This window comes from Schistocerca nitens, chromosome 3 (assembly GCF_023898315.1).
Source record: "Schistocerca nitens isolate TAMUIC-IGC-003100 chromosome 3, iqSchNite1.1, whole genome shotgun sequence".
NCBI lineage: Eukaryota > Metazoa > Arthropoda > Insecta > Orthoptera > Acrididae > Schistocerca > Schistocerca nitens.
The window spans coordinates 247,469,885-247,485,302 of NC_064616.1; the positions used below are offsets into that span (position 1 = coordinate 247,469,885).

At 37.5% G+C, this 15,418-nt stretch overlaps 1 protein-coding gene across 1 annotated transcript in view; it reads left to right on the forward strand.

Annotated features, from left to right (window-relative positions):
* LOC126248207 (uncharacterized) overlaps positions 1 to 15,418 on the forward strand; it is a 194,044-nt gene that overhangs the window by 113,663 nt on the left and 64,963 nt on the right. The window contains exons 12-14 of the mRNA XM_049949019.1: positions 4,058 to 4,229; positions 13,149 to 13,550; positions 14,526 to 14,687. Of these exons, the coding sequence (XP_049804976.1) occupies positions 4,058 to 4,229; positions 13,149 to 13,550; positions 14,526 to 14,687 (736 nt within the window). The remainder of the gene's footprint in view (positions 1 to 4,057; positions 4,230 to 13,148; positions 13,551 to 14,525; positions 14,688 to 15,418) is intronic.

A 15,418-nucleotide genomic window follows, 5' to 3' on the forward strand; every position in this document is an offset into this window, starting at 1 on the left:
TCTGGATAGATGTCTGCCTATTACACATTACGATCCTCTGTCAGACGACAGATGAGGTTGGCCTGTACGCTTTTGTGCTGTATGTGTCTCTTCACATTTCCACTTTACTATCACATCGAAAACATTGGACCTAAGGATGTTTAGGAGTGTGAAAATGTCGCGTACAGACATATGACATGACACTCAATCACCTCACCAAGTTCGAAGTCCGTGAGATCCGCGGAGTGCCCCATTCTGCTCTCTCACGATGTCTAATGACTACTGAGGTCACTGATATAGACTACCTGGCAGTAGGCAGCAGCACAATGCATCTTACATGAAAAAAGCATGTTTTTGGGGGTGTCCGGATACTTTTGATCACATAGTGTATCTCTGTATTTGAATATGCATGTCTATACCAATTTCTTTGGTGCTTCAGTGTAGGCTCCTGAACATAAGTTTTTCTCTTGAGTCTAGTTTTTGTAGGTGGACCAAGATTATTATTTTGCAGTGTGAGTCTTCTGTATGAGCACTGACATTCGAAAATCACACGTCGTAAACCTGTGCCACATGAAGTAAGATTTCCTGTAGTTTACTTGACAGCATGTGACACCATCCAACCAGGCACTGTAGGCTATATTCTTTTCTCTCAGTGCTATCTGCACTGGCCAGTGAGGAGTCTTGTCAGTATATTGCATCACAAACTGCAACTGTGGCCATGCTACAAAGGTGCTCAGTAGGCAGTGCTTGACCTGACAGGGCCTTTTAATTATCTCGCTTGGCTCCACAGTGCAGTGATCTTCAGTCCAAACATTGGTTTGATGCAGCTCACCATGATAGTCTGTCATGTGCAGGCCTCTTCATATATGCATGACTACTGCAAGCTTCGTTCACTTACTGTAGCCACTCCTTGGTATCCCTCGACACTATTTGCCCCCAACACTTCCCTTCATTAATAAATTGATGATTCCTTAATGAGTCCGGATGTGTCCCATCAATCGAGCCATACTTTTGGTAAAGTTCTTCCACAAATTTCTTTCATACCCAATTTAATTCACAGCCACCTCATTAGTTATTCGATCTAACCATCTGATTTTCAGCATTCTTTTGTAGCACCACATTTCAAAAACTTGTATTCCCTTATCTAAACTGTTCATAGCTCATGTTTCACTGCCTAACTAGGATGCACACAATACAAATACCTTCAGAAAAGACTTCCAAAAATGTTATTTTATGTTCAGTATTCTTTCTCTTTTTCAGAAATGCTTCTCTTTCTGTTGCCATTCTGAATTTTATATTCTCTCTATTTTGGCAATTGTTTGTTATTTTGTTTCCCAAATAATAAAACTCATCTACTACTTTTAGGGTGGAATTTCCTAATTTAATTCCATCAACATTGCGTGACTTGACTTGGCTACATTCCATTACCTTTGTGTTACTTTTGTTGACGTCCATCTTAAAACATTTCCCCCAGATCTTATCCATTCCCTTCAACTGATTTTCCAAGTTCTTTTGCTGTCGCTGTCAGAATTACAATGCCATCAGCAAACCTCAATGTTTTTATTTCGTCTCCATGAACCTCAGTTGCCTTTCCTAATGTCTGCTTGGTTTCCTTAACTGCTTGCTCTATGTACACTTTTTGTAATATTGGGGACAGGCTACAATCCTCTCTCTCTCTCTCTCCCTCTCCCTCTCCCTCTCCCTCTCCCTCTCTCTCTCCCTCCCCCCCCCTTCCCTCCATCCCTCCTTCCCTTCTAGCCCACTGTTTCCCTTTCATTTCCTGTAGCTCTCAGTCTGCTTTCTGTACAAGTTGTGAACCCCCTACTCCCCGTATGTTAACCCTACTGCCTTCAGAGTTTCAAAGAGTGTAGTGCACTCAACTTCGTCAAAATCTTTAACTAAATCTACAAATGCTATAAACTTACGTTTGCCTTTCTTCAACATATCTTCTAAGAGAAGTCATAGGGTCAGTATTGTGTTACGTGTTTCTATATGTCTCCGGAACCCAAACTCACTTGGCCAAGATTGGCTTTTATCAGATTTTTTCATTCTTCTGTGAATAATTTGTGTTATTACTTTGCAGTTGTGATGTATTAAACTGATAGTTCGATAATGTTTACACATCACTGCTTACTTTCTTTGAAATTGGAATTGCATTCATATTTACAAAAAAATTAAGTATTTCACATGCCTCATATATCTAGCACACCAGGTAGAATTGTTTTGTCATGGCTGGTTCCTCTAAAGTTCTAAATAATTCTGAGGAAATGTTGTTTATTCCAGAGCTCTTGTATCGATTTAGGTCTTTCAATGCTCAGTCAGATTCTTCACGCTCTTTCATGTCTCCCATCACATACTCGTCTGCTACTTCTTACCTTTCTATGATACTGTCTTTAACCTTGTATACCTTGTATAAATCTTCTATGTATTCCTTCTATCTGTCAGTCTCCCCTTCTTTACCTAGTACGGGCTTGTCATCTGAGATCTTAATATTCGTACCAATGCTTCACATTTCACCAAAGGCCTCTTTGATTTTCCTTCATGCATGCTTCTATAGCTTTGCATTTCTCCTCTAGCCATTCCTGCTGTGCCACTTTGCACTTTCTGTCAATCTCATTTTTTTAGATCCATATTCCTTTTTGTCTACTTCATTTGCAGCTTTTTTATATTTCTCCTTTTGTCAGTTAAATTCAGTATCTTGTTTGTTATCCATTTATTTCTACTGGGTCTTGTCTTATTCTCCATGTGATCCTCATTTGCCTTCACTATTTCGTATCTGAAAGCTACCCATCCTTCTATTTCGCTACTACTATCCCCTGTTTTAGTTACTCATTGCTTAATTCTCTTTTTCAAACTCTTCAAAAACCTCGGTTCTTTCAATTTATCCACATCTCATCTCCTTATTTTCCTACCTCTTTGCAATTTTCAAGTTTTAACTTACACTTCATAACCAATGAAATATGGTCAGAGTCTACATCTGCCTCAGAAAATGTTTTACAATTTAAAATGTCGTTTCAAAATCTCTTTCTTTTTCTGTCTGAAACCTTCCAGTGTATTCAGATCTCTTCCACATATACTAACCCCTTTCATGGTTCTTAATTCAAGTACGAGCAATGATTAAATTGTAGTGTGTGCAAAATTCTACCAGGTGCCTTCTCGTTTTATTCGTTTCTCCTCGGTCTATGTTCCATTACTATTTGTACTAAAGTGCAGAAAGAAAGGATTACAGCTTCAGTTAAAGTGCTTAGTGTGTTGTCATTATTATGCTGAAAAAACTCTCAGTTATTATAAGATACATCTGCACCTGCAACAGCATTTTACCGCCAAACAAATTGCTGTAGGCCATTCACTATGATACCTTTGGCAGATGAGGTAGTCAGCCACATTGAATGTGAGTAAACTTAATGGTGAAACTGCTCCATGTGGTAAAGACTACAAATGAGGAAAAATTGTCCCCTGCACTTCATAACATTTAAAATTTTGAACTGTTTTGGAATTGAAACTTCCTGAAAGGATAAATGATCCAGGGTGAAAAGTTCACTTTCCTGGTTGTACACACCATGAAATTGAAATTGCCAATTTATATTCAAAGCATGTCACATTTTTCATCATGAAAATTTGACTGGCTTTCCACAATTCATGGTGCCATGGCATCATTTCTCATGTAATAAATTTTGTATAGTCATATGTTTCACACAATTTACAATGTGTTACACAATCACACTAATACACCTAACTGCTGATCAGACTTCATTACTGCTAGGAGTTCCAACTTTCCCAATTATTTTAATGTGCTGTTACTCAAATGCAAACAACTGTATGATGATTATTTGGAAGATATGTGTCCAACACATCATTTGAAGTTTGTTGTCTTCTGGAATTTAATCAGGATTGCCAGTCAGTTGGGATTTTTAAACTCTCATAATTTTGGAGTGCTCCTATTATGATCGAGCTTAAATCGCAAATGAACCAAGAATTTTACTTAAAAGCATGGGTCATGCTCTGCTTTGTAGTATTTCATTACATTATAGTCTTTCATGTACATAGATGAGTTTTAAACTGTGAATTTCATTTTTAGCTTGCGTGGGCCCCAGGTAAAGGAGTGAAGGGGAAAGAGTGGAAGGATTACTGGGAAGTTGATTTAGGAGTATCTTACATTCCTTGGGATAAGCTCACTCAAGCAGCAGATTTAGATGCTTTAGAAGAAGGTGGCATGATTGATGAAGAAACTGTGCCTGATTTTCTGAAAGGTATGTATTAATATTTTCATAATAATTGCACCATAAACTACACTACATTTGATGTGATACCTTCAGAAAGTGCAGTTCTAAATGGTAACATGTGACAGGTTTCTTCACTGTTTGTGTCTCAGGTCAATTTTCATACAGGGTGTACACAATTTTGGGCGGGAGGGGGGGGGGGTGGAAGACGAGGAGGAGGAGGAGGAGGAGGAGGAGGAGCAGTATTCCTTGGACAAAAACTAGAAAAATGAGTCATTATGTCTTTGTCATTCCTTAAAGAGTCCATGGGAACATAATGTTCCAAAGTCCTTCATTTTCTTAAAAGTTATTGATGATAGAGTGTTTTATATAGTTCTCAAATCAGAAATTTGTAACAGACAATAAAAATGTCCATTTGCTTCAACATATGAATTAATTTATTGGTTTACGTATTGTCACACTATTTTGAAGAAACCCAGGACAATTTCAGATGGTTTCACAACCTTTCATGACTGCACAACCAGTTGTTTTAATTGTCTGACAGGTACTCGAAAGGATTGAGGTCAGTGGAATGTGCGGGCCATAAAACTAATCTTCTTGTAACTGTCTGTCTGTCATGGTAGATATCATCTAGAGTATCTCAAACAATATGACCAAAATGTGCTGGAGCTCCATTACATGCAAACCATATCTTTCCTCTTATTATAGTGACAAATTGGGAAGAGGGTTCCAAATATGTTCTTGTACACCACATCTTCAAGATGTGATGGAAGAACGTTTGGATCTACCCAACAGTGAACCAGAATTTCCACAACAAATTAATCTTAAATTGCTGCTGATGTTCAGCTTAAATTGTATCAGATATTTTCATACGTCTACAGATATATGTAATGAAAATTTGCTCTTTCACCTCTTTCAAAAGTTACCTAATCTATAAAGAAAATGCCGGCCATTTTGGCCGAGCGGTTCTAGGTGCTTCAGCCCGGGACCGCACTGCTGCTACGGTCGCAGGTTCAAATCCTGCCTCAGGCATGGATGTGTGTGATATCCTTAGGTTAATTAGGTTTAAGTAGTTATAAGTCTAGGGGACTGATGACCTCAGATGTCAAGTCCCATAGTGCTCAGAGCTATTTTTTTGTAAATAAAATGGAAGATACAGACCATAGATTGGCAGTTCATGCAATAAACCATCAGCACAGATTGTTCTTTGGTCAGTGATCATCAATGGAAGACTCTTAGGCACATTGAAGATAATGTGAATACGTGAAATGCCCTCCATTCTGTCCTGTAACAAGTTTCACATGCACTGGATCTTCATAGACAGCTTGCATGATGCAGTCTTTGTATTCAGGGGTACAAGCAAATGTCGTACTACCTTGATTCACCATTTGTGATGGTAGATATCCTGTTTCAGACGTATTGAAATAAATCCATGAAAGGTGGTATCTTTCATCTAGGAACATATTTTGATACAGGTGTGGAGCCATAAGTCTGTTGTTATGTGCATGACTGTACGTAAATATCATAATCTGACTACTCTCAAAATGAACATACTGTGTTGGTTAAACTTAAAACTTGTTAGGTAACTCACAACAACTGTACACTTCATTCAAGACACAATAACCTAAAATTTATTTAAATCTCAAATGTAAACACATCATCATCTGTTTCATTTGCTATCATGAACCTGGAGCAGAGTAATGTAAACTTAAGCAGCCTGAGTTGAGGTTTTCCTCTAAACCTGTAGTGCACAAACCATGATATATCTGATTTTTACTAATTTAAAATTTTGTTTTTGTAACCGGTAGTGCTATCAGTCACATTTGTCATTGAACGAGTTGAGGATATACATCAAATTCTGTGTGAAATGTGGCAGATCAGGAGCATGCTTTAACAAAAACTACTGAGAGATAATTTTGTCTTACTATTGTGTACATTATTTTTCTTGCCTCTTTTCATTTTCCAAACAAACGAGAAAAGGATGAAGGAAACTTTGTTCAAGATTGTTACTGGGTTGTCATGGTAGCTTTCCATTATTTCAACAATTGACTTTTAAAACATTGTTTTGAGCAGTGGATACAGTGGTGAGATCAATATGTATCATAAAGAATGAGCTCTGATCAAGATTATTCACAACTCCTGTAATTTTTTTAAAGTAAATCTAGTAGTTAATATCAGATGCTATATGTGGTTTCAGTTTCTTCAGGTAACTAAATTACTAAGTTATATTCCAGTTGCAGTTTTGTTTTATTTACACTACATAGTATTTTTATAATCTGAAGAAAGAGTTGTGTGAGATTTCTGGCACACTACAGCCTCAAGGCTGTATGAAAGGTTTCTGCATTCAGTAAAAGCTAAATATTAATGTGCTATTTGCATAATGTGTATCACTTCAGGGGAGGGGGAGGGGGGGTACCTTCATAGTCTCAGATGTTATTGAATTTAGCATATGTTAAAATTCAGGAGTAAGTAAAAAACACTGTTTTTTGTTTTCTGCACAAAAAAAGTGCCCTGAGATACAGGCATCCAAAGATGACACTACAAACACCATTTTGAAGATGCAAATTTCAGAAAAATTTTTTAAATGCTGTATCTCTGTAACAGTTCTAGATATTTTGTTAGAGTTTTTTTATTTGAAAAATAATTGCTTTTTGATTTCAATGGTATCCTCCATTTTTTCAAAAATGCCAATCCAGGAAAGTTAGATTTTTTTCTGTTGTTTGGTACCATGTAGTACTATATTCTCTGTAAAGGAGAGCTTCTACTTTTAAGTTGGACATGTTTTATTTTTTAAAAATCTTTTTTTTTAACTTTCAAGTGTAATGTATGTCTTCACTGAAGTTGTTTCTTACTAATTTCTTTGTTACAATGTTTATTTCTATTGTCTTTGTTGCAGTTATTTCTCATCACTTTCTTTGTTGCATTTATTTCTTTTCACTTTCATTGTTGCAGATATTTCTTACACTTTGTTGTAGTTTCTTGTCAGTTTCTTTGTCATGGTTGTTCATTATTTTCACTTTCATTGTTGCAGATATTTCTTACACTTTGTTGTAGTTTCTTGTCAGTTTCTTTGTCCATAGTAAGTTTCTGTATTGTAGTCGTTCAGTGCTAATTTGTTTACTGAAGAGGCTTTTAAGAAAGCTGAGACCATCCAGTGGGTTCTGTGTTTTCATGAGGAATTTGCCAGTTGACACAGTTGCAGTGTATTGTGGAAAGGGCTGTTCAAAATGTTTTCTGATTGGGTGCATAGGAGAGTGGAGTGTGCTGACTATTTACACATCCATAAAAGAGTGATATATAAGAGAAACAAAGAACCAGACTTTGTTCAGGTTGGGAATAAAGTGTTCTCATTTGAAGACTGTTTCAAAGTGAAGGTGTTTCCAGTGACGGCTTTTGTGTTCTAAATGTTTTGACAGAATAACAACAATGATAGTATCTGAAAAGAGTGAATCCTCCAATGGTTCATATGATGCAGATTTTGCATCAATAGAGGAAGAATTAAATACCCTGAATCAGTCGGCTACAGAGGTAGATGTTAGTCTTGTTAAGAAACTGTGGTCAGTGAAGTCAAGTCGTAAGCTCTATGCATCAAGAAAGCACAGAGAAATGACTAAAGTGTGGATACACTACAGCAAAACTGACCACACTCTTCACAGTAGAAATTCCATCTTCAGAAGAAAATGAACCAATGCACTCTTGCACCTCTTGCCAGGAATTTTTCACAAATATCAATTCAGCTGTTGAATATTGTGCACCCTACAATGAAAAGATGCAAGTTTTAACTGTTATTCCAGAAAAGTTTTCAAAAAACAAAAATTTTTTTTAATCACATTCCATCAGTATCAAAGTAAATGGTAGACAAATCAAGAAATGTGAGGTCTGTGAAAGGAGTCTTTGGAAGACCAGATCCCTATTATGGTATTCTGTAGAAGCAGCTCAAGTTCAAATAGTGCAATCATTTTATCTGGAAGATAAATGGGACTGTTCTCGTGAGAGTGCCAACAAGGACGACATTAGAACTGTAACAGCTGAAGGTCAAAAAGTTGTGAAAGCGAAGAGGTACATGACTCACAGTATTAAAGAAACTTTTGCAATTCATAAGAGCAACTATACAACTTATCATACTGGAAGATACAATTTTATGCACTACTACCTAAGAGGGTAGTTCCACACCCATCTAGAGATGTCTGTTTATGTGTGTACTGCGCAAATTTTGAACTTTGTGTGGTAACTTTGAAGACCTTACTTGGTTGGGTGTGTGAAGTAATTAGTAGTCTGTGACGTAAAACGAGAGACTTGTTTGTTTCAAGAATGTGACTGCCCTGGAAAAGGAGGAAAGTCTTTACAGACACTTGGCCTGGAAGACGTAGTAGATAACTCTGCAAAAATTACATATGCGACACTGAAGGAAAATAAAGGACAGTTTCATTGTTGAACCTGGTAAATGGTCAGTGAAAGCAGTAACACATCAGCATCTGAAGAAATTGCAACAACAGCACATTGCAGAAGTGAAAGGGTGTGTACAGGCTGAAGAACTATGTTTAGTGCTTCACTGTGATTTTGCTGAGAACTGGTCTGTAATTCTCCCAAAAGAAGTACAAGGGTATCATTGAAGTAATGACCAGGTTTCAGTTTTTACATATTTTCAAAACAAGACCACAAGTGTTGCAGTTATGAGTGATGGCACAGAACATAACTCAGCCCAAGCTTTGCAAGCAATGCGCAAAATTCTTCAACGGCAAACAGGGGCAGAGAAGATCATTATTATTTCTGATTGTGCTCCTAGTAATTTTAAAAATCATTACCAGCTGTTTGAATGGAGTAAGTAGTTTGCAGAAACTGACTGGGTATACAGTGCTACTGGTCACAGGAAGGGGTCATGTTATGGTGTAGTGTACTGAAGCACCATACTACAAAACATAATCTTTGCAGACCAAATACAGCTGTGATTCAGAATGCTGAGGATTTTATGAGAGTCGTGAAATCTTACACATCCACAGCCCTCATTCTTTTGTGCAAAGAGGAAATTGAAGAATTGCATGAGCAGAAAAAAGAATAATAGTCCAAACAAACTAATCCTGTAAAGGAAAGTCAAAATACACATTTTTGGACTCAGTGATGGGCAAATTCATATTACACACACTTGAAAGAGCAAAATAGAAGAAATTTCATTCGTTTGACCAACACCACAGAAACAGTAAGGTAATATTCAGATTCACAATCTTTGAAGGGGGATGTTTGTGGCATGTGTGTATGACTGTGAGTTGTGGATTGCAGAGATTATGGACACCAGTTATGAGTTAAACGAAATTATAGTGAACTTTATGCTACCATTTGGACCAGCTGCTGGATATAGGTTTCCAGCTGAAGGACAGCAACAACTCCATCAGTGCTCACTTCCTGTTCACAATGTTTTGAAGTTCGTAAGTGCTCCAGTTCCTATTGGTTCAACAGGAAGGCATCACTTTATACCAAAGAAAGATACTGCCCCCCGTCGGGCGGACCATTCGCTGGGTGCTGGTCTTTCAATTTGACGCCACTTGGGCGACCTACAGTCGATGAGGATGATAGGATGATGATGATGATGATGATGATGATGATGATGATGATGACAGCACAACACCCAGTTCCTGGGTGGAGAAAATCCCCAACCCAGCCAGGAATTGAACCTGGGCCCAGAGGATTGACAGTCCGTCACACTGACCATTCAGCGGACAAGGAAGATACTGAAGCAGTGGAACACAGAGTGCACGGAAGTTGTATAAATTGAAACCTTTAAGTCTTTGGACCTTTCACATACATTTTGGAACTGTTTAAAATTCTTGAAAAATGAGTCTTTTTCTCATCTTTCAAAACTAAAGTTATGTTAAATAAGGCTAGGTTTTAATTTTATGAGCCTGTTATGTGATAATGTGGTACTAAAACAGGTTTTATGTATGGCAAAAATTACAATTGTTCATAAAAGCTGTTCAGCCTAAAAGTGGAAACTCTCCTTTTGAGGGTATGTAGAACTATATGGCACTAATCAACAGAAAAAAATCAAAGTTTTATGGATTGGCATTTTGAAAAAAAAAAAATCTTTTCATAAATTATGAAAAAAGTTCAGAATACTATAGTAGAAGAACTTTGGCAGATAAGTCCGCATGGAGGATTTCTTTGTAATCATAAAGCAATTATGTTTCAACTGTTCCAGGGAGACAGCATTTTAAGATTTTTTCCAAAATCCACATCTTCACCACATCTTCAAAATGGTATGCGCAGTGTCATCGTTGGAGGGCTGTATCTCGGAGCAGAAATTTTTTTTGCCGAAAACACGTGTTCCTTACTTTGTCCTTCATTTTAACATATGCTAAATTCAATAACATCTGAGACTATGAAGGCAAGATTTTTTCCTAGCCTGCCTGAATTGATACGGACTATGCCTGTTAGATTGTTCAGGCTCATAGGACCTTTCTTTCAAGGCAAGAGGTTTGTTATAGCCTGTTAACAACATTATGCTGCTACTTTGCAAACTTTTCTTGTGCCCATGTAAGTACAATATCTTATTAAAGTTAGCAAATTTCTTCAGTAGGGTAATGTAGTCCGTTTTAGTTGAAGAATTTCATTGACTATTTCGGAAAACTTTCTTCATAATGTGAGCTATCTGGACAAAATAATAATAATAATAGTAAGAGCAAAATTTTGAGTTGTTGTTCCAGAGGAAAACAAAATTAAGTTAAACTTAGTGTGAGACATAACGTTTTTGTACTCAAACCCCTATTACGTTTTAAAAGTGTATGCTATGCTTAATAATTTAATAATTGCTACCAGTTTTTGTATCATAACTCGGAAAATATTGACACTATAAGTAACTCTTCAGAAAATATACAAAGTTATCTCATTGGGTAAACATTTTAAATCGCATAAATGAGGCTCTACATCCTATGAAGACTTTTCTAATTGTATCATTACCTTTTGCTTTTTTATAAACGACAACTATGGTAGCACATAGCAAGCAGCAAATGCCTGAGGAAGACAACTAGGGAAGCTGTTGACATAGTGTGTAGAGGGAATGAGAACTTTACTACAAACACAGAATCCTGTACATCATCTAAACCAGGGGTTCCCAAACTGGGAGGCGCACCCCCCTTGGGGGGCATGATGATGTTGCAATGGGGGCGCGGGTGGAGTTAGCGGTATAAACCTAATATTTTTTTTAATATGGATATTTTAATAAAAATGAATGTGCAGGTATTAATGATAGATTATGGTGCTAAATGCAATCGTTTGGCGTCCCACTTCCCGCAATCCTATCTCAATAACCTATCCTAGAACATACAGCTTTTGAAGATCACGTTTAGAATATCATGTTTGGAATGTCACACACAGAAACTCTCAGAATTACGAAGGCGATATGCGTTAATTCTAATATATCAGATTTGTAAACAACTTACTTCTGACAACTGGAAAACAGAAAAGTCGGGGATTAACTATTCAGTACATTTGTACACATGAACTGAACGTAATCATGTTATAACTTTTAGCGGTAGTAGGCCATGTTCATCGAGTAATAATCGCTTATATTGCGTAACTGCAAAAACGCCGTTTTATTACCCTCTCAACCTGCGGATCCCCATGTGATGCGATTACAGTCACTTTAATAGACTGTATACACTTCAAATGAACTGGCGGGTTTGTAATTTGGACACCAGGATCATGCTCTTTGTCACCAGAAAAATGTGCACAACGTGAATGCGAAACTAGTACAAGTGTTTGTTCTGAGCAGAGTACTTCACGCCGTTCTGGAAACATTGTCGTGACTGCTAACAATGAAACATAACCCAACGGTCAGTACTACAGCTCTTTCATTCGGATTACTTATCTGACAAAACAGTTATTTTTCTTCTGCCTTTTTGAAATAGGGCATAATTTCGTTTGAAATTAGTGTACGTTCTTTGCTACGACAATGGCTTCTTTTGGTAGGACTACAGATATAACTGCTTGGCACTGTGCACAGTTTCCAGCGATGTGTGACGTGTATCCATGAAATTTCTCCCAGCAAGAGCCCTGCTCGGCCACCAGGTCGCAGACAGACAGTGCACTGAAACTTCCTGGCAGATTAAAACTGTGTGCCGGACCGAGACTTGAACTTGGGACCTTTGCCTTTCGCGGGCAAGCGCTCTACTGACTGAGCTACCCAAGCACGACTCCCGCCCCGTCCTCACAGCTTTAATTCCACCAGTACCTCGTCTCCTACCTTCCAAACTTTACAGAAGCTCTCCTGCGAACCATGCAGAACTAGCACTCCTGAAAGAAAGGATATTGCAGAGACATGGCTTAGCCACAGCCAGGCTGAAGGGGGGCCTGACAAACAAAAGTTTGGGAAACTCTGATCTAAACCTTTGTCCCATTCTCACACAAATTTCATTCAGCGCATATGGTGTTTAATTCATTTCTACGACGAAATCCTCATTTCATCAAATTTTTTACTCTTAACATTTTTGTATTTTATCTTAATACTTCTTGGTGCAAATTCATCCTTTGATGACTAAAATGTAGATCCTAATCGACATCAGAGATTTTAAAATTGGCTCCACCCTGTAGAAAACTGTCACTCTCTGATTTTCGTGGTACTGTAAAAGTTTCTTGTTGTCAAACAGAAATTTCTGCCTAACGACCCCTTAACTTCTTCCAGGTGAAGACACAATAAAGATAATTAAAAAAGTAACAGTTGTTTCTTTGCATCAACACTTGCCTTATTAGTGTTATGGACAATGATCAATATATTATAAAACAGTCAGAGGTTTTGTGCTTAATACGGTAGTATACTTTGTATTTGCTTAGAGATAAGAGGCAGAATGCTCAGAACTAATGTGTTGCCCACAATCTGTTATTCTGAAGGTTTTATCCAAAAATAATGGCGTTGTTAACTATACAATGAAAAATACGTTTGTGTAAATACATTTGTAGCACAGACTCAGCAACAACAGCAGCCGCCGCCACCGCCGCCGCCACCGCCACCTCCCCCGCCACCTGGACCACAGCAGCAGCAAGAACAGCAGACCACCGCATCAGACCCAGCAGTATCTTCAGCTCTGTCTCCAGCTCCAACCCCAGCTCCAGCCCCAGCCCCAGCCCCAGCTCCAGCTCCAGCAGCTTATATTCCGCTACCAGATGGAATTCCTGTACCGAGCACAGCTGCCCAAAATGTTGACACCTCCCAGCCACCTCCACTGCGAACTGCTGATATAACTGGTGTAACAGCTCCAGCTGGAGTTCCTGGGCTGCCTGCACAAATTCCTACTGCTGTTCCTCCACCCTCTGGACCTCCAGTGCCCATTGTAACACCGTTTGGGATTCCTAATGTGCCTCGTAAGTCGTCTTTTTGTCGTATCGATGTCACTGATAAAAATCATATTCGCATTGTTGCAGATTCTTTTGTAATCGATTATTAGTGAATAGTCATTTAAGTGAAAAATGCTTTTTGATGTGTGTAAAAAGCACTGAGGAATATTTCACAGTAAGTTATCTTGAGAATAAAGTGGGTGTTTTAGAGTTAAAATTGTCATTTCAAAATCTGATTGATGTTAGTAGCAATTCGACTTTAATGTCCCTTAAAATGAATCCCCTTATAAGCATTAATTGGGTACACAGTAAGGATAATAAGGCAATCTAATCGGTGATGTTTAGTTTACCTACTGATTTCTCTTTGATTTTGATATTTCCAAAGCCAAACTTTTGCAATATTTAGTTAAAGAATTTTTTCCCCTTCAGCTAACTTATGATGAGATAAATATGAAGATCAGCTGTACTGATGATGATTTGATGTAATATTTTGTATTTCTTCAGATATTGTTTAGAGAAAAATCATCCTCCATTATTCATACTTTACATTACTGCTGTTAATGACTGTTGACCGAGGCAGGTTTAGATATTTTAGCCCGTCTGTTTATTGTGTGTTAACGGGTATTGGTAACAAAAAACCAGTTTGCACTGTGTTCTCAATATAGTTGTGGTGCACAAAAATAATTGGGAATAAATTGTATAATTTTTTTGAATGACAGAAATTGAATAATAATGTGTTTAAAGACTGATAAGAGAGAATAAACCAAGATAAATCAACCTAATGGCAGAAATGTGAGTGAATTAACATAGCATTATGTTTTATGTTGTGCTTATGGATCTGTTGAAAATTTCCTATTGCATTTAATTAATTATATGCTATTAATACCTGTGGAGGATGTACTTTTCATGTGAACTTAGATTATTCTGCTAGTTGTTTTGTAAGATCATAATGTTCACTTTTTGTAGCAGTTCTAATGTGTGATGTTTCCTCTCACAATTCAGCACCCATTAGCATGACAATGGGACATGGTATTATGCCTAGTGTGCCAATTGGAGTACCACCACCAGGTATGCAGAGTTTGCTGATGCCTGGGAATCAGATGGTCCACCACCAGCAGATGATGGGTGGGGTACCTCAACCAGTGAACTCCCCATTTACTTCAAGTGAGTGAAACAGATGTTCAAAGAGGCATATCGTGCTGTCATATTGTTAGGTTGTATCATTGTAAAATTTAGAATCATAATTTGTGAGTGCTGTATAGGTACAGCATTCAGAAAATAATAGTGACATCTACAAATTTTAGGAATGGGAATTCTCGTCCAAATCTTGATGTAAACAATGACAATCTGTAGTTTGATAAATTTGTGGACAGTTTTTATATGTCTCCTCATGTTGGCATTGATGTATGTGGTTTTCTGGTGATTTAACATCAGTCATTGGTTTGAATACCATCTGAAAATTTGTTTTCCTTGCCTGTAAATTTCTAATAAAAAATAGCAGTGCAGTTTTCTAATATTCAGCAGAATATGGTGAAATTGTTCCAGAATTTGTTGAGAAATTTGTGCTGTGACATGTTTTTCAGGTTTTCTTAGTGTCTGATAGAGTTCTATTTTTAGAACTGACTTGCCACTATCTGCATTTATTGTTGTAGTGATAGTATTGGTTTAATAAGTGTATTGTGTCATAGATAAATAACTAAGAGGGGGCAGTTATGTCAGTTAATATGTTTCTTTATCAATTTCACTGGTGGCAGAAGTGTTAAAACATGTCACAGTTGGAAGCTGCATAAATGAAATGTCTATAATGTGTACATTTGGCAGTTTTTATTATCACATGCCCAAACTATGCGCTCTTTATATGGATACACTTTTTCATCCCCAGAGTTCTGACCTTC